A 25,112-nucleotide genomic window follows, 5' to 3' on the forward strand; every position below is an offset into this window, starting at 1 on the left:
AGAGGGTGACAGCGCACGAGCTGAGGTGATCCCATGCCACACACAATAAAAACATCCCTCTAAAAGAGAGGTGGCGAATTATTAACTATATGAAAGCATGAATTAAGGCCGTAAATATATATCATCGAGCTATCCTAGCTCACTACAGTATCACGCCCAGTCGTGAAGAGGTGCTCTAAACAATCGGGTGGTACGCCAGTTGTCACAGCCAGTCAAAAGACACTTTAGAACGGTCCTTATCTGAAACAACTGAGCATGCCAGGAGTGGGAGGAGGCTTTGGCGTTGAAGAAATTATAGGGTCTAAGGTGGGACATACGGTGACAAGGGAGAGAGATACATGTGAGAGGCCACGAGGCAATATGTTAAGTTTTCTTGATAAAAAGTAAGGAAAATGGACTGTTGAATCCCTGTGTAAGTTTTAGACTCACCCTGGGTATAAAAAATTACCACTCCTTCAAAAGATGGCACCGGCTGCACCCATAATCCGAAAAGCAGAGATTGGGTAGAAGGAGGAGTAATTGAGAGAGAGGAATGCTCGATTGGATGCCAATGCACTCCCATGGCACTGTTCGGCCATCTTACATGAATTTGGTTCCTAGGTTAAGCCCAGTGTCTGTAAGAATGGGAAAGGAATTATATACAATTACATGCCCATCTTTCTTGCATATAGTAGTCCCTCATGAACTTTTTTAATATACTCTCAAATATTACAAGGTAAGAGAGGTTGTAGCAGGGAAAATTGCTCAGCCTTAGTCTTCCAACCCACTACTTCGTCCTAATCTCAGCCTACTTATACAGTATTCATAATTTTCAGGACTTTTTTTTTTTCATTCTTTTGTACATTTTACTTGAGTTTTGTAATATATTGTCATTCATTTTAGTATACTTGCTTGCATTTTTTCCTCTTTCCATAATATATTTATATATTCAAGAGATGTATTTTCAGAAAATATATTCAAGAGATGTATTTTCAGAAAATCTTATGTTATATAACTATCTTCTGATACAGGGAATGGTATCAAATTTTAGAGTGTTGCCATTACTTAAGTGCTCAAGTACAACAGAATTCAAATGTCAAGTCTGCAACCGTTACCCTCCTGACAGGAGAAAGCCAGACTCCAACCACCAACTTCTCCCATTCGGGTCTTGCTAATGCTGCTGGTAAGTTCTTACTTCTTTATAAGAGTGCACTATAAGGATTTGCAAGTAACACTGTTAACACCTGCGAAAGGTCTGTTTCTTTATTTAAATGACCAAAATTGCTCATTTTTGTAGTTTTTTTTATTTTGAGGTTTGCAATGCAGTAACTTTAAAAGCACTGAGTAAACTGTGCAACAAAACTACTAACATTTTTACACTAATCTACAGTGTTAGCACATACAGTTTATTTAAATTATATTGTGTTGTATTATTTCCAGGTGCAGTTTTAGAAAACATTGAGGAGTTTATGCGCAAGTGGCAAAATTCTACAAAAGGGCACAGCTGAAGTCAACAGTTGAAATGAAAGGTAAGTACATTGAATAATCAGTTTACAATGTAGTACAGTAACAGCATTATTTCTGTAGATAGAGAGAAAATACAAGGGAAAGAAGAATGAATTACTAAAAGGATTAGGAAATGAAGCCAAAAAAAATATAACACTTGTTAAAGAACTATACAGTCTTTCTTACACACAAATATATAAATCAAAGGAAATCACACTTGCATACAGAAGTAAACTGATGCTAGGTAGTTTATAAGCTATACATCTCAGATACTGTATGTGTTGCTGCTGTATCTGTGAGGAACCAGGGTTTCCAGGTCATCAGGTCATTTGACATGAGAGACCCCAGGTTTGTTCCATGCATGATCAAAGCACAGATTTTAAAAATAATTTGTATTTTTCTTAACTAACAAACCTGTGGTCTTAACATTCAAGGCCCACCTCTAACCACCCCTCTGACAGTTTAACATGGGTTGGAAGAATACTGGTACTTCCCAGCTTGGGTCAGTGGTTGTTCCACCTAACTCATGACAGGACAGATGCCACCAGTTTCTTGAATATACAATTCTGTTGAATTTTTTACCAGTTCCAGCTGGCACTAGCAGATTTATCCTAATGTTAAGACTGCAGGTTTGTTTATGAAAAATGCAAATTACTTTGAAAATTTATGATTTTTGGTCCTGTAGAACTTAACATGTCTAAAGGTCTGGTCATTTTGTTGAGTATTCATGCTATAAAATGAATGGCACTAGCTGGTTATTTTTCAGCATGACCGTAATGAAAGTATTTGCATGGGTTTTGGGAAATTTACATTGTGTTGCAACTGTCTTTTCAAAGCATAGCTGTAATGATTGGAAAGAAGTACAGTACTACTGTATATATACACACATTTCTAGTTGATGAGAGTTTCACTTTTTTTTCCCCCTTTGCATTTGAAAATTAATGCAAATTTTTTTTACTTTTGAGTTAGACGTTAAACAATTATTTCCCAAGTAGCCAAATACTAAAAGGGTTTGGAAATTATACTGTATTACAAAAATTAAAACTAACACCAGAAACATTCACATCAAAATCTGTTAGGGAGCTGTTTATGTATGTAGGTTTCTTTCTCATGTATCCAGTAGACAGTGGTTAACCCATTACAGTCCACATTGTTTAATAATAGAGGAGAAAAATGGGAAACAGTTTTTGGGTTGGGGCAAAAATGAATATTTGTCGATTATAGGGGTGCTCACTAAACCTTAACCAGATTGCTGCAGCCTACCACACTGTTGTCCCCTTGCAACATAACTTGGCTTATAAATCACAAGAGAAACATTGTTTGCTTAAGTACCTTGGTTATACTCTCCAAAAGGAATGGGCACCCCTTTAAAAAAAAAAAAAAAAAAATATATATATATATATATATATATACATACATTACACCTTAATCCTTTTTCTATTCCTGTGTGAGTTGCAAAGCAAGATGAACAGATTAGTGTGTGTGTCATGTTTTCCAAGGTTTAGGCTTAAATTTATCTTGCCCTTTAATAAAAATGAACTGTGTATAAATGTTAGGTTTTTCTGGAATGAGGTTAATTGCTAAATTTGGAAGTTGATAAGCATTACTTAGTTCATAGCTTGTAGCCAAGTTGATACATTTTATGGTTTTAAGCACTTGTGAGGTAGACTGGCTTCCCCTTATATCAGGCAGTTTGACTTGCTTGGTGTATTAACTCTTTTAACATGAATAACTTCCATATATTAGTTTGTGAGTAGTATATTTATGCCCCTAAAAGTTGTGTAAACATGGTACTTGCTAAATCAGTTTTTTAACAGTAATTTTGCATATTCTGTTTTATGGAAAGAAACTAAAATATGAATTGTCCCCCCATTCTTACCTCTGGTGTTTTGTTATTACTGAAAACTTTCATGAGTTTTCCTGTTTACTTTTTCTTTTGCCAAAATGTAATCTGGTCTTTTCAGTATGATAAGAAATTAGGCTTTATTTGATCTCTGTTATTCAATTTTATACTTTAGGAGACATTTTAAAATTGACTGCAATCCTTTTGTTTCAGGACTACTCCTAATTCAGTCACCCCCTGAATGTTCCACATCAATAAAAAAAGGCCCTGGGCGCACTTCATTGGCTTATGCGTCTACCAGCGCCTCCTGTTCAGTCGTTTCAAGTGTATGAATTGACAGTGTGCATGACAGGAAACCACACACTATCTACAGCTCAGTGGCAGTGAAGATGGAGAACTATCTTACTGGTCATGAAGTGACTGGACAAGCCAGCAGTCATGGATTGTGTGGTATAGCCTAGTCCTCAACTAGAGCTGTGAATGTGTGTGTATTGGAAGGGAAAGATGGGGCTCTCTCCACCCCCAAAGGATCTTTGAACATCAAAAATATATTTTTTTTTTTTAATCTTGAATCTTCATGAAACAATTTTATTTTCCCATACAATAATTCAAATATCTGACATGTAAACTCATGTTTACACAACATTTTTGGACTAAGATTTAAGATATAGGTAGAACTTTATGCTCTAGCAAACTTTATCATAACCTGTTTTTTTTTTTTTTCTTCTTCATACTAGCAGTGGTAGCTTTTGAAATTAAACTCATAAGAGCCACAGGTGGACAGTATGATTCAAGTTTCTATTCACTGGGAACATTGACGTTGTAACTCTTGACATACAAAAATAAATTGACAAGTTGCATTTAGAAATTCAGTTTAGTTTGTTTTGACCTGCAATATTCCAATGCAAGTTCAATTTGGAAATTTTTGTGTATGGTGGTTAATTTATTTCAAAGTCTCCTTAAAAATATTTTTTTTTATGTTCTGCATAACTAAAAACAGGGGTCATAAAGATTTTCAGCAAAATTTAACTCTGTAAACTGATATTTTACCAGGAGTACATAATAAAGCAAGCATGTGTGCATCTAATGTGTTCATTTATTGCCTTTAAAAGTATAGCTCACTGGACATCAATCACATTCATTGCAATCTCAACCTGTGCTTGCAGGTGCTCTTGTACTGACATGCATAAACAATACAATGTTCTATAACTAAGCAAATGTGGTTGTCCCACATAATTTTAAAATACTGTAATATCCTTAAGTCACTATACAATGCAAAAGTTCATGAAATGTAACTAATATTATATGTTAAGTTTTTCAGTTGCCTGTGCAGCATACTCTACTACACAGAAATACATATTTATGCCAAATACTCTACTGCACAGAAATACAAATTTACTGTTAAATTTTGAAGACTAAACCTGGTAATTTGGAGCCAAAACTAACAATGAATAGTAAGATAACTGGTATAATTGTAAACAATACTGAATGTACTCTGCTCCTTTCTCCATCCTCATCAACATTCCAATCCTGTAGGTTTATTGGACTCAATGATCAGTCAACAGTAGGTACCAAGCCTGGCTATAATTGGGTGGGTTGAGTTTGTCATTAAGAGTATACAAAACATGGGAAAAAAAAAACATCTCCAGCTCCAAGACTGAATGAGTTGAAAGCAAAAATATGGCTCCAAGATACTTAGCAGCCTTTAAGCACTGAGGTCTTTTAAAAGAATCCCAAGAAAGATTAAAATATAAGCTCATTACAACAAATGAGCAATAGAACTGTGAAACAAAAGATGGGGAAAAGCACATGGTGAAAATGATAGATGACAATATATTTGTTGTGTTAAGCAGCTGTTTTTAGGTAGCTGGCACACAATCCATGGGTACCGACAGAGAAGTTGAATTCTGGGGGGAATGCCAGTGAAACGAGCAAAAAGGTGAGCATATTGTCAAGGAGTATATGGCTGAAGACAGTAGTTGGCCTAAAAAATAATCCATGGGTACTGACAGAGAAAGTTGAATTCTGGGGGAATGGCAGCGAGACAAGCAAAATAGATAAGCATATTGTCAAGGATTATATGGCTGAAGATACAAGTTGGCCTAATAAATACTGTCAAGGATTATATGGCTGAAGATACAAGTTGGCCTAATAAATAAATACAATGTTTTAAGATTGCCTTATAAAAGAAGGTAATGCATTTATTTTTGGTTTAACCGGTTACAATCTGAGGAGGAAAAGCATGACTCTGGGAAACACTAGAGGAAAAGCATGACTTTCTGGGAAACACTATCAGATGAAGGGCTAAAATGGTGTAGTCAGATCACATGCTGATGGGAAGAGATCTGAATTGCCACACTTGGTTTTGAGGAGGTACAGAGTAGAAACAGGTTAACTGGAAAGAGAGGCTTAATGAGTACAAAACAGCTTCATTGGAAAGATAGGCTGCATCAGAACATTGCCAAGAATTGACATACATGCTTTTTACGATGCAACATACACATAGCCTAGAAGAAGAAAAGGGAAGGGGGCAGGGAAGTTCCTTAACTATTTAAAAAGCCAAGAAGCCAACTTATGGTGAAACATGATAAGCAACAAAGAAAACATAGGGCTATTATATTGGGTGAAGCTTGCCTAACAAAACAGATTGCTGCAAGCTAAAGTGATAGTGAGGGATAGAAAGTTATGAAAGAGAGCTAGTCAAAAGAATGAAAACATGGAAAATCAAAAAGGAATAAAACACAACCAACAGCAAATTAAGCCTCAAGAAGTGGTCGGTGGCAATCGCTGAAAAAAGCATACAAAATGTTGCTGTAAAAGTATCCATAAGGCCATCTGAGAAGGGGTGCAGAGGGAGAGAGAGAGAGACTGATGCAATGAATACACAAGGCAACTGAAGAGACGAGGAAAGCATGGATTCATTTTTTAAAACTCATTCAAGTCTATATAGGTGTTATATTAAATGAGTCTATATAGGTGTTATATTTTTAAGTTCAATATGCCCTTACCAAGAAACTCAACCAGCCTAAAACGATACAAAGCTGAAAAGCAGGTGGCAAATGATAACAGCGACAACCAGTGGGTGGAGGAAAATCAATGGTGTCTTATCTAATAGAATGAAGATCATCTGTGGTATGAGAGATAATGGACAGAGATGCCTCTGATATCAAAGCTAAAGGTCTGAGCAATTTCTGAGGCATCAATGCTAAAGCAGTCTGAGTGGTACCCGTGGTATCAAAGCTTATATAATGAGGTGCATCTGGAGCCAAAGCTAGTCATCTGAGAGGCATCAAGGCTTGTGGACAAACATTATGTATCATAGATGGAAATGTTAGGTGGATCTTGTTATGGTAACAAACCTAGTAGACTTGGGTTAATAGGTAGGAGCAAAGCCGGAGAACTTTGGTGCATCAATGGTAGCAAAGCTAGAGGACTTTGAAACTTCAGTGGTAGCAAAGTTGGTGGACACCGGTGTATTGATGGCAGCAACAACGGAGGACACAGGTGTACTGACAGTAGCAAAGATGGAAGACACACGTGTGTTGATGGCAGTAAAAATGAGGGAGGATTCGGGTGAGGTGGTGAACACTGGTTCACTGAAGATAGTGAAGCGATTGGGCTCAGGTGTATTGATGGCAACAGAGCCGGTGGACTTGGGCAAGTCAGTAGTAGCAAAGTTGGTGGACTCAGGTTTGATAGTAGCAAAGCTGGTGAACTTGAGTGAGTCAGTGGTAGCAAAACTGGTGAATTTAGGTGAGTCAGTGGTAGCAAAGCTAGTGAATTTAGATGAATCAGTTATAGCAACGCTTGTGAACTTGGGTGAGTCAGTGGTAGAAAAACTGACAAATTTAGACGAGTCAGTGGTAGCAAAGCTGGTGGACTCTGATACATTGGTGATAGCAAAGAGGGTTGATTCTGATGCATCAGTGGTAGCCAGGCTAGTGAACTTGGGTGTGTTAGTGATAGCAATGCTGATGAACTCTGGTGCATCAGTGGTAGCCAAGCTGGTGGACTCGGGTGTGTCAGTGGTAGCAAAACTTGTGAATTTAGATAAGTCTGTGGTAGCAAAGCTAGTGGACTCTAATACATTGGTGATAGCAAAGAGGGTTGACTTCGATGCACCAGTGGTAGCCAGGCTGGTGAACTTGGATGTGTTGGTGATAGCAATGCTGGTGAACTCGGGCGATTCAATGGTAGCCAAGCTGGTGGACTCAAGTGCATTGGTGATGGTAGCAAAGCTGGTGGACTCAAGTGCATTGGTGATGGTAGCAAAGCTGGTGGACTCTGATGAATCAGAGATGGTAGCATGGCTGGTGGACTCGTGTGTGTCGGTGATAGCTAAGCTGGTGTAACTGGGCACACTAGTAGTAACAGAGGTACTGACCTGAAGTGCATCATTGGTGGTAACAAAGCTGATGGACTCAGGTGTATCAGTGGTAACAAAGCTGGTGGCTGCAGGTGTGTTGGTGGTGACAAAACTGGTGTACTTAGGTGTATTGGCAGTAGCAAAGCTGGTGGACTCAGGTGTGCTAGTGGTAGCAAAGCTGGTGGACTCAGATGTGTTGATGGTAGCAAAGCTGGTGGACTCAGGTGTGCTGGTGGTAGCAAAGCTGGTGGACTCAGGTGTGCTGGTGGTAGCAAAGCTGGTGGACTCAGATGTGCTGGTGGTAGCAAAGCTGGTGGACTCAGATGTGCTGGTGGTAGCAAAGCTGGTGGACTCAGGTGTGCTGGTGGTAGCAAAGCTGGTGGACTCAGGTGTGTCTGTGGTAACAAAGCTGATGTACTCGGGTGTGTTGGTGGTAACAAAGCTGGTGGACTCAGATGTGTCTGTGGTAACAAAGCTAGTGTACTCAGGTGTGTTGGTGGTAGCAAAGCTGGTGGACTCAGGTGTGTCTGTGGTAACAATGCTGGTGTACTCAGGTGTGTTGGTGGTAACAAAGCTGGTGGACTTGGATATGTCTATGGTAACAAAGCTGGTGTACTCAGGTGTGTTAGTGGTAACAAAGCTGGTGGACTCAGATGTGTCTGTAGTAACAAAGCTGGTATACTCAGGTGTGTTGGTGATAGCAAAGCTGGTGGATGCAAGTGTGTCTGTGGTAGCAAAGCTAGTGAATTCAGGTGTGTCTATGGTAGCAAAGCTGGTGTGCTCAGGTGTGTTGGAGGTAGAAAAGCTAGTGGAATCAGGTGTGTCTGTGGTAGCAGAGCTAGTGGACTCAGGTGTGTCTGTGGTAGCAAAGCTGGTGTACTCAGGTGTGTTGGTGGTAGCAATGCTGGTATACTTAGGTGTGTTGGTGGTAGCAAAGCTGGAACCAGGTGTGCTTGTGGCAACAAAGCTGGTGTACACAGGTGCATTGGTGGTAGCAAAGGTGGTAGACTCAGGTGTATCAGTGGTGGCAAAGCTGGTGTTCTCAGGTGTGTTGGTGGTAGCAAAGCTGGTGGACTCAGTAGGTGTGTCTGTGGTAGGAAAGCTGGTGTACTCAGGTGTGCTGGTGGTAGAAAATCTGGTGGACTTCGGTGTGTCTGTGGTAGCAAAGCTGGTGTACTTAGATGTGTTGGTGGTAGCAATGCTGGTGGACTCGGGTGCGTTGGTGGCCGCAGAACTGGTAGACTCAGGTGTGTCAATGGTGGCAAAGCTGGTGTACTCAGGTGCACTGGTGGTAGCAATGGTAGTGGATTCTGGTGTGCTAGTGGCAGTTGGAAAGCTGGTGGAATCTGTTGCAACAGTAGTGGTAGCAAAGTTGATGTGTGCAGATGTGTCAGTGACAGCAATGACAGTGGACTCAGGTGAGTCAGTGGTGGCAGCAAAGGTGCTGGACTCATTTGCATCAGTGGTGGTGGCAAAGCTAGTGGGCTCATGTGCATCAGAGGTAGAAAAGGTAGTGGACTCAGGTGCATCAGTGGTGCTAGTAAAGCTGTTGGATTCAGTGGTAGCAAAGATAGTAGACTCAGGTGTGTTTGTGGTAGCAAAGGCAGTAGACTCGGGTGCATCAACGGTGGCAAAAGTAGTAGGCTGAAGGGTATTGGTGGTCTGCATTTTTGTGGAATCTGATGCATCTGTGGTACCAAAGCTAGATGCCAGAGGTACTGAACAAATGACTATGTTAGATGGTCTACAAATTTTGAATACTGTTGCAGTTGGATTAGTACCAGCAACCGTGACACCCACAGTTTTTGTTACAAAAGTCAATAAACGAATTGGCCTCGGGCTATGAAGAGATCCTGCAAAAAGTGTACATGGATTTAAAATTACAAAATGTACATGGACTTAAAACTACAATCTCCATATACTGATGCTCTAACAGCAACAATATCTCAGGAGGGAATTATTCTCTTCTCCCTGGATAATTTATTGAACAAAATAATCCAAAGTATACCTCTGATGTCAAGAATATGTTGCTAATTTATATTTATAAAAAACTAACTTTTCTTTCTGTACACATTGGAATCTTGACATTACCAGTGACTGTTCATCATTCCACATTGTCAAACTGCTCGGTTAATATGATACAAAAACATAAGTTCTTGAAACTTAAAAGGGATCATGTAGTTTAAATGAACATGAGCAGGACTCTTGTGGATAACTAACTTTTGCAAGTGGGATGCAGAATGGCAAACTGCAAAGTTAATGGGACCTGGAATTTCTTGAGGCTTAAAAGGAATCATGCAGCTGGACTGGTTTCTTGTTAATAAAGCTATATTTTTTTTTTTTCTCTCTCTCTCTCTCTAAGACCTGGGCAAACAATATAATAAACTCACCCTTTTCTTAGTGCAGCTCCAAGTGACCCTGATACACAAGGATAAGAGTTATAAATAAAATGATGGAGACTAAGGGGGGTTACTCAACAAGAGCTGTTGATTACCTCCACAAAAAATTTACAACAGCTTTTATATCAGTGCTTCTCTTAAAGGTTATGGAAGACAAAATAGGCCAAATATCATGATCCCAGCTTGTAATCTTAGATGCCTGGGTCTAGGAGCGTTCCTGTATGCATCTAAAATCACCACTCTCAACCAAATAGATATATTTTCACAAAGGTTTGCATTTTTTATGGATATAAGAACTCAGTCTTCTATATGGATATCTCTGGTAACAGTTGGTCAGGCAGCAGACATTGTGGGTAACAACCCACATACTATTAGTCAGCACCACTTTTTCTAAACCACCGTCATTTGCAATGCCTATATTTTGCAGCTGAGAACTATATTTCAGCGGAGGTCTAAGTAAAAATAAATCCATAATTTCCTATGTGAAGGTAATTCACAGTTCAGGAGAAACTTACAAAGCTTTCAACTAGCTTACCTGTCAAAGAAGGACTATACCAAGCAGGGACTTGGAAAGATCTGAAAACTTTGTATCTGAAAATATGGACCAAAGTTAAAACAATTTCTCACATCTGTTTTGGCCCTGACTATCGAACAAAGTCCAATGGCACTTTAATCATGAATGGTATGCTGCTTTGTTTAATGAATGTGCAGACACATAAGTCCAAGATATAAAACAATGCCAAAATACCTGAAAGGGTTGTTCTTGTATGATTCCCATGCAAGCTTTCCTCCCAAACATCAATCCTCAAGTTCCTCCTTTCTGCATCCACTTGTCACAGAAAGCAGGCTAAGGACTCATTTAGCACCTTTCAGCAAAGGCAGAAAGCAACAGAGCTAAGGGCTATATTAAAACTATAATCCCTCCCACTTGATGTGGTTTTGATCAACGAATGAGGGTAGGCAAAATCACAAGCTGAGCGATTCACTGGACTGCTTACATACAAGGCAGTTTCTCCTGATTAACAAGTGGTTTGGCAATGGATGTACAAGAAAATAATCATTATGAATCTACTTCAGCTGCAGTTTCAGAAAGAACACTGGAGAGGAAGTGTTGTTTCTGTACGAGTACGAAAAAGGAAATCAGTAAATATATTTAACTGGTTCCAGCCAATAAAACACAAGAGGAGGTATTAGCTTTTCTATAACCCACGAATGGATGACATGATATTTTTCAGTTTTTTTTAGCCTTTGTCCACATTTGATGAACTGCTGTTCTGTCTGTAGGACAATACAGACTGTAGGCCTGGCTGTTAAAATAGAAACAGATGATTATTTGTTGCCACAGATAATTATATACTTATCTCCGAACTAAGTTTATCACGCCGCCTTGAAAATGAAGCGCTGCTCCTCCCTGAAATATCGTATTGTCAGGAGAATATCTTTAAAGAAAGAGACTACAGAGGATCGTCACCTGCCTAAGTCATCAATTATCATTTTTTCAATGTCATCAATTTTCCTTCATTTCCCTTTGACAGCAACTGAAATTTCATCTTCTGACTTTGACATGAAGCAGTACTTGTGGGCCATCAACTTCTTTGTTTTGTTTTGTTTTCCTTGGTGAAACTGGACTGTTTCTTAAAGAATGATGGTTTTTAAAAATTGACATAATTTTATCACTGACGTATTTCAAAGAAGTGTTCACTACAGCGTGTGTGTAAAGGCACACATATAGGTTCATATCGGTATATTTCCTTTCACTATTTTTCAAATGACCAGAAGATCACTCTATACAAAAACAAAATTTCACATGAAATTTGATGAGATTCTATTCAGGAAAATCATATGGTTGATAATGGAATAACGGGCTAAGCAGTCCTCCACTGTCCCACTTACTAAAGTCACAAGAAAAAATATAAATCTAGCGTTCCGCTCAAGTCCAGTGGGGCACTGCTAAAGCAAAGCAGTGACACCTGCATCGAAAATCACTTACCTTTGCTTACCGCTTTGTGTGAAAGCTACCATAGGTTTCTTAAATTAACTGGACTAAGCGAATGTTTCCCCTCATATCCAAGTGTAAAAACTGCTTGTGTAAGAGAAGCCTAAATGGTATCTACTGAGTAGTCTCTCCTGTGGGAACTCGCTTAACAATTCAATAGTTTTTGAAATTGTTCCATTTAAATCCCCCTAAAAATTCATATAAAAAAGGTCCAGTGAATGCAGTCACTTGAAACTTTAATAAAATACAGCTAAACCTAAAGCTAAAAGCATTTAACATTAGAAAGCCATTCCACAAACTCCATGACTACAAAACAATGCATCACCACACTATATTCTGACTGCATTAGATACTGCATGTTAAGAAAAATTCAGTTATTAAAACAATAATACTAAAACTCATGAGTAGCACAGGGTGCTTCCTTATTGTACTTAAGGCTAACACATACCTTCCAAATTTGCATCTACACTGTTTCCTGGTAACTGCAAGGCTGGTGTGGACAATACTTTCTCATTCATATCAACATTACGCCTGAAAATTAAAAGCAATGTCATGCTGAACAGTATAGCAAACAAAATAAGGCAAATGAAAAACCTATAGCAAATATTAAGCGCCATTCCAAAACCCATTTTTTCTATTAAGAATATGATACTGTATACAATCATTTAGGGACCCCAATGCATACAGGGGGGTGCCGTGCGCATCCCCCGCGAATACAGATTTTATTTGTGTTGACAAAATTTTCCCTAAATAAACACCTTTGTCTCAGAGGTGTCAGCTAACTACATTCCCTCTTCAGTAAGAATACCCTTTATTGTAATTTTAATAAATCTAAACATTTTCTTGTGATATCTCGAGCCTTTCTTGAACTTTCTTACTTTCCAACTTAAAAGTAAAGGGTTCTTAACATCTGTTACCTTTCAAGAAATTTTGTTTTTCCCAAACTTAGTGTAATAGTCATACCATGTTTATCCCTTCACATAGTTCCTTAATGTAGATTTAGCAATATTCCTAATGTTTTAGTGAAGCTATGCAAAATAATTTTAATAAAAATACTGTAGGGTATATCACCTACTCTAAAATCTATGTTGATAGTTCCTGACATACAAATCAATGTTTCCCACAAGCATGATTCTATAAACAGCATAATGAAAGGAATAAACCATCTAAAATAAGGCTAGGCTACACATATATAATCCAAGAGTTGCGCAGCAATGTTAGAGATGCTATCAGGTCACCAATGCTCCAAAAGTACTGTACAGTATTTCATAGCAAATACAGTTCAAAGGGCTGTTCAAGTATGAGGGTAAGAAAGCCTCAAAATATAAAATTACCTGGCACTTCAGGAGACAGCCATTCCAATGGAAAAACAATCATATTTCATAATACCATGAATAGTGCAGTAAAGCAGAAGGAAGGAAAATATGGAGTGTGTTGAATAGATGGGAGTTCAAACACCAGATAATCCACTGCCAGATAACAAAACATGGAAGACCACGAAAACCATGAACTGGAGAACCATGGGAAACTAAACCAAAGGTATTTGTATAACCAAGATATGGTCTTATGATCGCAAAATATTTTAACCATACCTAAATCTAACATCTAATGATATGAATATTATTTTCCTACTTGTGCTATATTATACATTCCTTAATTTGTGCACGTTTCCCAAAACGGAATGAAACACCTACTGATAGTGAACTTCTCTTATATATGTTCCAATACATATGCAAATTCCACACATATTTGAACACTATAATATCCCTGCCTTTACTTGTGCTGCTTTACTTCTTGACAAAATCAAGAAAAACGGCTCACCAAATTCTGTGCACTGAGTGCAGATACATCAGGGTGCTTTAAATTACAAGTTTACTCTGCAGACAAAAGAATTCAGAAATTACTGTTAACTAGATTTCAACTGTATCTATTCTGAGAACATCCTCCGCCAACACAACTAGATCATTGCAGCATATGATTTACAATGTTTCATTAAAGAGAAAAAAAGTTTGGGGAGAGCTTTAAATTGACCTGTACCTTGGAAAAGGTAGAAGTTTCATCAAATTCAGATAAATACAAAACTTTATCTTCAAACAGACCTGTGACCAAGCAGAAGTCCAGGGTAGAGAATAATCCGGGCAAATAAATCAACCTACTTGGAAAGTTTCATCAAACTCTGAGAGAAATAAAAGACTGAGAAATAAGTTTGGCCTTTAAAATGACCTGTAACCTTGAAAAATAAAGTCAAGAAGAATTTGGAAAATTAATCAACAATCTCCAAGATACCTGCCTACCATTTAATCAAAATTAGAGAAATTTAAATGCAGCCTTTAAATGCCCACTACTCTTGAAAAACAGGCCAGTGTCAAAGTACCTAAACCATCAATTTTCAGTACTGAACTAAAAACCATGGGCCTGTATCATAGTTTCTGCAATACAAAGGAAAAATATCTTTTTAATTTTAAACTTTTAAAATACCTTTGAATCTTGAAGGTAAAATTATTTGGGAAAATATAACACCGAAAACAATATCTAATGAAATAATCCAATGGTAATAAAGAGTGAAAGGAAGGGATGTATGTAATTGATTCATCTGCACAGTGCAAACAAAATTAAGTGATGCTATGACAGTTTCATTACTATCCATGAGTTACCAGAAAACACTGACGCTAGCTCCATTTCCCATTTCTATAACTTGGTTTATGATCTTGCTATGGTACTAACAGTATACCTAAGGTTTAGGTAAAACATTAGTTTTTGTATATGAACTGAAAATTAAACTATTATTACCACAGTTTAAAGATACATGTAGGAACACAAGACCGTCCAGTTCCCACTTCTGAGCATAAACATCAATCCCTTTCGTTCATATGACCAGACAATAAAGTCATGTCATCCTCCAGCACATGAACTCATGCTCCAATTCCTTCTTTCCTCTATGTGGATATTTTTTGAAACAGTACCACAAAGAAATGTTCAAAATGCTGGACAGATACAGCACTACGTAAGAAAACATTACTTACTGTCCTTGAAAATACTCTGACAGAAGTAATCTTGTATGTGTCAAAGCCATTTCAGATGTTCTTGCCGGTTGACTTTCCACAACAGCTCTCCCTTGTTCAATACATACTGGAAGGTTTTCATTTTCAGGAACATAGCACAGTCCATTTGATATGTGTGTCCTGGTTACCTGTAATGTCCACAAATATTATTTAAGGTTGACAAATAAAAAGTCTGAAGTACAAATATGTTTTCAAATTAACACACATACTAAGCATGAAATAATTTCCTCTAATTCTGAAAGGGTCCCTTCTCAACTCACCTGAATTGTATGAGTGAAGAGATATGATGGAGTTGTAAAATAAGGAGCTACATCATCTATAACACTAGCAATTCCAGAGGATATACCTGATACCACTTTATCTCCTTTTTCCTTCACTAGATCTACAATTCCTTTGAGTTTATCTGCTTTTCCATATCGCGTCATCAATAAAGTGACGATAAGCAAAGCAACCTGAAATGCAGAAAAGCGACAGAGTTTACCAGTCAATTCTGTACAGTACTGGGAGCAGTATTACCAAGAGTTTGCATACATAATTAATAATGCATTTGGATCTGGAAAGTATAACCTCAATTCTTTAGGAAAACGTACGATATAAAAAATAACCTGAGTATACAGCATGAAGACAGCAATCAAAGGCAGGCAGAAAAGTACAGTTTGAATAAAGGAGTTTAGTGGTTCATGTCAAAAGAGTAACAGCTAGTATGTGTACTGAACAAAAACACTGAACAAATCCACAATACTACAGTACTAATTTTCTAATATCCAACAAGTAGCATCATCTATGTTGGGCAATTGTAACTTTGTTCTTTTAAAGTAGACAGTGTATTCTAAAATACAAGCAACAATGCAACACTTTATTGTAAAACTTACTCTGATGTTACCTTAGATGTTCTGTCCTATATTTCTTTTCATTCTTGACTTTCCTTTTTCTCTTCTGTAAATTTGGTTTGGAAGTTAGTGGCCTTGAGGGTTTTCCACAAGACTAATGAAACATTTCTCATTAGAAATCACTATATAAAATATCTCATTTTACAATTAAGAAATATGCAAATAATTTCTATGCAAAACAATAACGGCACACAAAAGCAGTAAAATTTACCTGTTCCAGCACAGTAGGTGAAAATAAGTTCTTTCTGTGGTATGTGATTTATATACCTGAATAATAAGGTTTTTTTTTTATTGATGAAACCATACTTAATACTACTGCACTTTGCAAGTCATGGTTGCATCTAATCAGTTTATTTTAATTTGGTGAAAGTCAATTTGTTTCTGGGTGGTGTTGGCCTTGATCACTGACTTCTTACGAAAAAATTAATTTTCTTAATGAAAAAAACTGGTATAGGGTCTGTGAACCTTCAACCAAAAATAAGAATAACTGTCTAACTTGGCCAATGTGCAATTCTTTGTTAAACAGTGTTCCAATGCACCAAAAATCTATGAGTCTTACTTTTAATGAAATTCTAAACAGTATTATCAAACATATAGTATTCAGACTAATTACTGATACTGTACTTGGCCAGAGAAAAAAATTACCCTGAATAGCTTTTTCTTTGGACTATATTGCTAGTCCCTGTATTCACTGTTTAATACAAAAGAGTAATTTTTCAAAATTACTTACATTAATATTTAGTGTAACACTAGTAGTACATGATAAAATAGTTTCCCTTGATAATAGAGAGAGTAAGAACATGCCAAAATCACAAATAACTTGGAGTTTAACATCCTTCTACAAAACCAGATACTGTATTAGATTTTAGCTCTGTCCATTTTCAAAAAAAAAAAATAAAATAAAATAAAAGACGTTATTAACCCACTGAACACAGCAGTCAGAAGCCGAGAAATCCATTACGTGAGTGTCTTGCCTACAAGGGTCATGCAGCCATAAGGAAAAAAGTTTGAAAGACATCTCCTGTTCCATATAACTCTCAAATAATGCATGATTTGAATTGTATGGATCATTTTCCTGCTCAAAAAACAACGAACAATTGACTAATGATCTCTAAATGAAAGGTGTTAGCGAGCCAGCGCCCTTTTCTTACTGTTATGCTATAACATACCTAAGAGAACCTCTTAAGTCTTCTTGCTTAAATCTAGAAGGCAAGCCACCATCAAATGGTTGGTGTTATTAATTGAATACTGTCATGTAACTAATGACAGCAGATTTTAGGGCTGACTTCACTGTTAACTTGACATCTCCATTGTGTTCCGTTCTGCTTCAAATCTTGACTGAACAAGTTTCTCAACTATGCGCAGCAATGATTTTCCACCAAATACTCATTTCTTCATTAGATTTCTTGTTTAAATACCCTGAGATCATGAAAAAATAACAGATCTGCTACAAAGAGCTTAGAATTCCTTCTGTAAAGACCATTTTCTTTATTCAATAATGTTAACACTGTTCTCATCCCAGCCTATTATGGATTCATGTTCTCAGGTGATATGTTTGTCTAATAATATAAAAAATGGGTGCCTGCTGTAATTCCTTGGTTCCTTAACAATTGTGACTACATTACATATGGTTTTCTCCATGAGTTATTGACAGTGCTTTCAGACAACCACAAACAGTAGTTTCTCACTAGCAATCACTTTGAGAATTTGAATTCCCTTACTCCTGTCAGACTGTACGGTTGATGCTTTGCTAGCAAAGTACTGTAACCACCATGATCACTACTTTTTAGTCAAGTCAACATATGACAATGGACTTCAGTTGCAATTCTGCTTCCACTTCTTAACTGAAGCAACAGTACTGCAGTCTCTCTTTCTAATATAATTCAAATATCTTTATTTGGTCACACTCAAACTCCCCTTTTTGTTAACAGAACTGGAAGCCATCAAAATAAGTTCTTCTCAAGGGGTACAGTCAGAATGCTTTTGAACTGTAGTGTATCCTTTATAAAAATAGCCCTTTTCAGATAATTTGAACATACAACAATTTTTTAAGAGTTCATTTACCTACATCATCTTTACAAAATATTTATCCATTAATCTGTCATCAATTTCACAGATATCTAATTTTCCTTTATCTCCTGATTCATTCCTGGCAACCATTTGATTTTGTGAAAGCTAGTAAGTAATTTTCTGTTAGTTACTGCACACTGTATAGACCAGAGTCAATATTATCTCACCACTTATTACAAGCCTTGTAGTTCAGCTTATAATAATAAAGTGATTTTTTTTTCAGTTAAAACTTTTACCCATGAAGAGGGAGTGGCTCAAAAACTGATTCCTTCCTGTTTTTAACCATACCATATATAAAAAGATGAGGTTTCTAGCCCTGTCCTTAGGCTAATTTACTGCACAGTACAGACTATATGCTTATGTATCTGGCTTTGCAAGACAGTCATTCAGAAACATAAAGACCAGACCTGATGTACAGAACATCAGTGATTGCATAACCAATGGCATAGTGAATTAAAATGTTACTGGATTATATCATGGTCTGTAATTCTCATATGTCTAATTTTTAATTTATAACAGTACCAGCAGATTTAAATTACTGGCTCCTTTAAAAGTCACGTCATATTAACCAAAATACCCTGCAACACTAACCTGCTATTAAGGAAAAGTCCCTAGTCCTATCAGGTATGACAGTGTCCCCTAGGTGAGGTCAGGTTAGGAGCATCCAATTCTTTCCCTTGTTTTTCCATTCCCCACATAAAACTTAACTTCCCAATGTGGTCCTGATTAATGTTAGATTTACAGTGCAGAAGGAGGGGGGGAGGGGGAGTTGTAATGGCATGTGTTGCCCGACCATTTTTGACAATGGGTGTCATTTTTGTAAAAATCATGCATAAAACTATCAATGAAATACATTATACATTTGTACTTGTTGGTAGGCTTGAAACTAAACGTCACCCATTTCATTTCATTGTACAAGACCAAAGGCTCATATACATTTAAAATAATTTCTTATGGGGTATTTATGGAAATTCATTTGGGTCTAAAATACATCCAAGCTTGAAGTCTATCCACCATGTAATATGCCAAAAGAGATATGCACATTGTTGTAATTATTAGGACATTATGGTAAACCCAATGGATGATATGCATGGGCCAAGCAGTAGAATTGGAAAAGTACATGCTTTTGTGCTTGGCAGAAATTTTGTCTTGCATTAGCCTAACCTCATTTTAATACAGAATTCCATACAGAACTGTAAAAGATCTTTGAAATATGACTACAATATGCTAAACAGACTATTAAATAAAAACTATCCTACGTCTGGCTACTGCATTGGGTACCTAAACACCGTTGCCTAGGCTATACCCGGCTAGCACACATCTTGAAACAAATCATTATAGTGCATACACACTAACACTATGCGGCTAACCGTAAATTTATGTATTTATGTATTTAACTATAGTCTGCTTAATTTTAGTACCTAATATAACATCTTTGACAGGTCATCCACACAACACGAGCAAATTGGTAGGCACTGAAACGTGACCCAACGACACACAAAGGGGATACGGACCCAAAGAATTTTGAGAAAATCGTCAATCTCTCAGATAATGTAGCTATTTTCACACAATGGCCTGTATTTTATTTTATATGTGATATGTAAAAAAAAATACAAATACCTGTCATATATCCAGTAGCGTAGACTGTCCACTTTGGAATTCTGAACATAAAAAGGCCGAACTACTTCACCGATTAATAACAAACAATTCAGTACTGATTCTCAGACGAGTTCAGAATGCTCGGCTAAGAAATTGTATAATTTTCTACTTATTATTAACAGGCGTCGACCGTGACATGTCCTAGAATTATACAGTGATCGTATAAGTTCTCTTGGGAGCAAAGGTTATATCACGTCTACAATCAACGTTTGGTAGGTTATAATCTCAAATTATTTTAGTCATCAATTTTAACTTCTTACATTGCAACATTATGGACCTTCGAAACTCTATGATGAACTCAGTCGGAATCGTGTTCCTTCGTAATTAGAAAACAATTTTTTGGTACTGGTTGTTATTAGTTCCAAAGTTTAGATGTTTACTCCGTTGAGCATACTACAGGACAAGTGACAGGTCTGTGCTCCTGTGGCAGTCAAAGGTAAGTAACAGCAAATTATCAAGTGAATTAGGCCGCCTACTTTAATTTTCAAAAAAGAATGGAACAGGAAAGTCGATAGAGTTGTGGAACCATCGTGTTATCTTTGAAAACAAAAATAACATAGAAAAATATATTTTATGCTGTATGTATGAGACTAGAGAGAACTGTGGGGCATTGCGTTCGCCATGGGATTGTCCAGCTTACCATGGGCATTGCCTGGCTTCCTGTATTCAGTGGTTATTTTCAAAGTCCCTTCGGTCCTGTTACCGCGGGTCGCGCTTTGCCTAAAAACAAATCATAGGTACTTCTAGAGGGATGCATTCTAACCTAATCTTCCACTAATCTAACCTATCTTAGTGCATCGTGCCCCGTGTTGGTAGGGAGGGTGGAGAGTTTGCCTCCATGACATACCCCTCAACGTTACATCGTGCATAGCAGAACGTGTTCACAACTATTCCGCAGTTTGCTCTTCTCTCACTAAGCTTCCCAAATTGAAATTGTTTGTTGTTTCAGTGTTCACTTCAAATTTTAGAACGAATCCTTCGCATTAGCCCCATTAATGTCTGCAAAATGATTCTTTAACCTGGTTAAATTAGAATAATAATGGGGCGTTGGGTCAACATTAAGATAATTCTGTATGTATGTAGCAATGCCACAAGAATATGTTAGGTTATTGCAAAAGAGACTACTGACGTAACATATGATAGGCTATATTACGTAGGGTCCGTAGGGATCACCTTTGGGGTAACTTAGTTTCAAGGGGCTATTGCCCTGTTTACTTGGGCTTGTATGATTAGTGTATGTAAATATGGAATAACAAGACTCCGGTCTTGTTATTTTTAATCATGTTTAATGACACTGATAAAAGAAGTTATTACATTATAGGTATAAAGGGACCTTTGGGGTAACTTAGGTCTTGTTTATTTTTAATTATGTTTAATGAATAACACTCCGGTCTTGTTATTTTTAATCATGTTTAATGACACTGATAAAAGAAGTTATTATGCTGCATTATAGGTAATGAGGATATTCTAGAGAAATAAATCAGAATTTACTGTCTTTATGACTGAGACGTGATCAGGAAAGGTAAAATGCGATGAAACAAGAGTAAAGGCAGTAGGGGAGAAACAAGAAAGATGAGAGGGGGGAAACGAACGTGGAGGGGGAAGTAGTAAAGTGAAAAGGGATATAAGAAGGGGAAAAGGAAGTATCAAGAAGAAAAACAAAAGGGCGAACTTAGATAATGATGGAATGGATCATGAGAAGAGAGAAACGTGGAGACAAGGAAAAATGCAGGCATTGCGACACGGAGGAAGACGTGGCAAATGAAGAGGAAGAATGGGCAATTATGAGATGGGAGGCACAGGAGAAAAGGGTAGAGAAGGAAAATGCAAAGATGGAGGAAGAAAGCAGAATGAGAAAAAGGGGGATAAGTGAGAAATGAAAGGGCATTAGAATGAAAGATAAGCATGATGATGAAATTTGAAGAAATGGAGAATAAAACTGAAGAAAAGTGGTAAAGGAAGAAGAGCATGCGAATTTTTAGCCGATTTTTAATGCGAGTTTGAGGGACAGCAAAGAAACTGAAAATTCAAATATCCATATTTCCCAAACCAATAAATGCAACCAAGGTTTAGTCTGCTTTTCAGAAGATATAAATTATGTCCTTTGTGAGGTTCAAGAAACATCAGAAGTGAAAGACTGAACCTTTATTGTGTCGTTGTTTTAGATTTAGCTGGCCTTGTGCCAGCACGGGCTCTTGCTCCTAGAGCAGCCCGTAACCCTTATTGTTTTTTTATTGAGCTGGCCTTATGCCAGCACGGGCTCTTGCTCATAGAGCAGCCCATAACGTGGCCTTTATTGTTCTCGACAGATGTTTGTAAGGCGGAAAGCGGACGGAAAGGTAGCGGACGTCCTGCGGCACCCCGCTGCGTCCATACAGAATTTGTTTTTGTTAACGGGCATTAAAGGACATATATAATGCGTTACAGAACATGTAAAGACAGATATATATATATATCGCCGGAGAGGCCGTACAATGATATATACAATGAGATACATGAAGAATCTGAAATAATAACAAGTAACATATATGATGTGATTAATGTACATATGAGGAGCGAAACACAAGAATGGAGAGGCGATTTGACGCCCCTACACCTTGTACCATATCAGTTTTACATAGAGCATTTAATGAAAGGTCACAGAATGGATTTTTGAGTTAAATTTGGTATATTAAACGTCCCCTAATTTCTGTGTTAAGAATTTCATAGACATTTCCCAGTTGGTCCACTTAAATTATTAACTAGCAATAATTCATTTTATGATAACCGACCCAGGAAGCAGTGAACTTGGAGAAAAGGGGCGGTATGAACCATGTAGATAATGCCAGAATGGATTGAATGGATAGTACGATTCATTGCAACAAAGTCGCTACATTATAATACTCAACATAATTTTTTCACATTTTTTAGTAGTAATATAAAGGTGCCTCATCTTGCCTAATTAGTGAAATGAAGTAATTTATAGGCAATTTTGTGAAACTTCGATTGGTGTGAGCCATATTTATTATGTTATCATTAAGTGATGAGTAATATTACTGAACTAGTCCGTGTGTTTTAAAATACTTATGGGAAAGAACAGTAGGCTAGAAAAAAATACTAAACAATCTAGTTTTAAATTATTGAAGATACCAGTACATTTGGAGCCATTGTGGTCCTCTTGAAGTCAGTACTATGAAAATGAGAGAGAAATGCATTCAAAAATAATGCTACATATAATTGATGGTCAACTTTTTAAAAGTTTTAAAGTTTTATTTTACTATTCTCATGTTGCATGGCATATCTCGTTACAGTGACATTCACTTTTGTTTGGTCTTGTCTAGATGAATGCTAAGCACAGCCCGAGACAGAAGCCATTTCACTTGAGAGAGGGTTTTATTGCTTGCTTACCAGATTTCGGCTAATACTGTTGGGCTCAACCAACAAACTATGAACCAGATACTTTCTATAAGTATTGGTTTACAAAAATTAACAGTAAGTGTTGACCGCTGCCTATGTATGGCCTACCTGACTGCTTCTGGATATACTGTATGAACCATGAAGGCCACTTATGGGGACGCAACTTATGTGACCCTCAAGTCTCCCTCAGAGGCATCTCCGAAAGGGAGAATGAGGTTTGCACAGATTCTCATGCAAACTTAGGCCTACTTGCGTCAAATGAGAGTTTGTAAGCTATTTGTAAATTAGTCTCCTTTTTTTTGTCTTGTACATTGAATGGCAGAGTCCAGGTCTTAGCATAAGTAACATATATTCCGAGAGAGAGAAAGACTGAAAATCTTAGCCAGAAGAACAAGTAACCAAGAAATGTAATTAGTGAAACAAGATTTTACATTAGCCAAGTAAAACAAGCAGACAAACCGCAACTTATACTACCTTCATTGTGGAGACTTGACGCTGAGTTAACACGGCTGCGTACCCAGGAAACGGAAAGCCGATTTTCAAACCCGTAAGTGGCTCGGTAACGCTTGAAGTAAAGGACTTGCCCGGTGCCTTATATATACAAGACCCTAGAGCGCAAAAGAACCCAGAGGTTTCCAGTTGTTCTGTTTCGTACTGGCAAAAACCGGCTCGAGATATCATGTTTAACTATTTCCATATCACACGGTGCACTTATTTGCCAACCAGTCTGATGCTTAGTACAGAAAAAAATTACCTTAAAAAGATATGACGTTCTCGATTTTTTTTTCACTCGTTCATTATTTTAATCGTCATTTAAGGTGGAAATGCAAGCTGAAGGTTCAATATAGAAAAGAATATTTTAACAACTTAATTATTGAAACCAAGAACAGATAGGTTTAATCCACATCTAATAATAATCGAGACCAGGGAATTGAACAGTAAAATACGAAACAAACAGTAGTGTGAGATAAGCATATGTCTTACTAATTCTCAGTTAGTTGTAGTTGCCAAGAAGTAGATTGCATCAAATGCGTAAGTTAATTACAAATATTACTTCTATAACTAGAAGTGAGAAAATTTTGCCAGTACATCTTTATAATCAACAGAAAGAATATACGCATTTCCAAGAGTCAGAGGGATCGAAAAGGTCAGGAGAAAGAGATTATTTGATTTAAAAGTGATTATTTAATTACACATTGGTAGATGTCAACAATAAATGGATTAGGCTGCCTAATAAGTGAAATATATTCAAATAGATCGGAAGAAATATATTAAAGAGAGAGAAAGAGGTGATGGGAACCGATTATGAAAGATTTAAGAGGGGAATATAGGACGGATGTAATTGTGAGAACGGGGGTGGCTGGAGATGCATCTGATCATCATTAGGTTGAAGCGAAAGTTCGGGTGGATGGAAATTGAGGTTGTAGAGGAAGAGGTAAAAATGTTGGGGTGAGCGTAATCTAGACAAATTAATTTGATAGAGAGGAAGTAAGGAGAGCATTTGAGGGGAAAACGGATGATAAATGTTGAAAGTTGTGTGTGTAAAGAGTTCCAGGATAAGGTATTAAAGTGAACATTATTATCACAATCGAGGTGATATAAGAAATATTTTCTTTGCTACATTTGGTTTTAGTAGAACACTTTATACAGCATCTTAACCAGCGTCTATACAAGGTTTGCGTTAATGATGATGTGGATAGCTATCGCAATTTAAAAAGAAAATGCCTCGACTACTGTTTAATAGATTAAACGTCTGTACTTGCAATAATTTATGTTGAATGAACTAAGTGAATCTGTGACATAAAGGCTTGCATGTGTCTCCATAGTTGTATTTATACTTACAGTATCGTTTTACGTATTTTGATAAATCAAAATCGCCCTAGTTATTGATCTCTTTAGAATAGATGAGTTGTTGAGGCGCTGTGTTGCATTCAAGGCTGTACAAT

The 25,112-nt window shown here is 37.2% G+C and overlaps 3 protein-coding genes across 8 annotated transcripts in view; 2 read left to right on the forward strand and 1 right to left on the reverse strand.

Moving 5' to 3' along the window:
- Positions 1–4,410, forward strand: part of Smg5 (Smg5 nonsense mediated mRNA decay factor) — a 23,621-nt gene extending 19,211 nt beyond the window's left edge. The window contains 3 exon segments of the mRNA XM_067099097.1: positions 1,011–1,162; positions 1,420–1,508; positions 3,542–4,410. Coding sequence (XP_066955198.1) covers positions 1,011–1,162; positions 1,420–1,487 — 220 coding nt within the window. The 3' untranslated portion in view covers positions 1,488–1,508; positions 3,542–4,410.
- On the reverse strand, positions 4,405–23,719 carry LOC136835506 (uncharacterized). Of its 5 annotated transcripts, none has more exons than XM_067099092.1 (5): positions 23,641–23,719; positions 15,412–15,603; positions 15,113–15,279; positions 12,538–12,620; positions 4,405–9,547 (listed from the first exon to the last, which is right to left on the reverse strand). In XM_067099092.1, exons 1-5 carry the CDS (start codon positions 23,644–23,646, stop codon positions 6,702–6,704), a joined length of 3,294 nt encoding a protein of 1,097 aa, XP_066955193.1. In that variant the 5' UTR covers positions 23,647–23,719; the 3' UTR covers positions 4,405–6,701. The 5 variants fall into 5 exon arrangements, with proteins under 5 accessions (XP_066955193.1, XP_066955194.1, XP_066955195.1 ...); XM_067099093.1 differs by lacking the exon at positions 23,641–23,719 and adding an exon at positions 19,732–19,861; XM_067099094.1 differs by lacking the exon at positions 23,641–23,719 and adding an exon at positions 19,533–19,650.
- Pink1 (PTEN-induced putative kinase 1) overlaps positions 20,145–25,112 on the forward strand; it is a 50,834-nt gene continuing 45,866 nt past the window's right edge. Inside the window, exon 1 of one of the 2 annotated variants that reach the window (XM_067099098.1) lies at positions 20,145–20,206. The gene's annotated coding sequence lies outside the window, so the exon portion shown is untranslated. The remainder of the gene's footprint in view (positions 20,207–25,112) is intronic. The other variant, XM_067099100.1, reaches the window with a different exon arrangement.

The sequence above is a fragment of the Macrobrachium rosenbergii genome, chromosome 55 (genome assembly GCF_040412425.1).
Source record: "Macrobrachium rosenbergii isolate ZJJX-2024 chromosome 55, ASM4041242v1, whole genome shotgun sequence".
In the NCBI taxonomy this organism is placed as follows: domain Eukaryota; kingdom Metazoa; phylum Arthropoda; class Malacostraca; order Decapoda; family Palaemonidae; genus Macrobrachium; species Macrobrachium rosenbergii.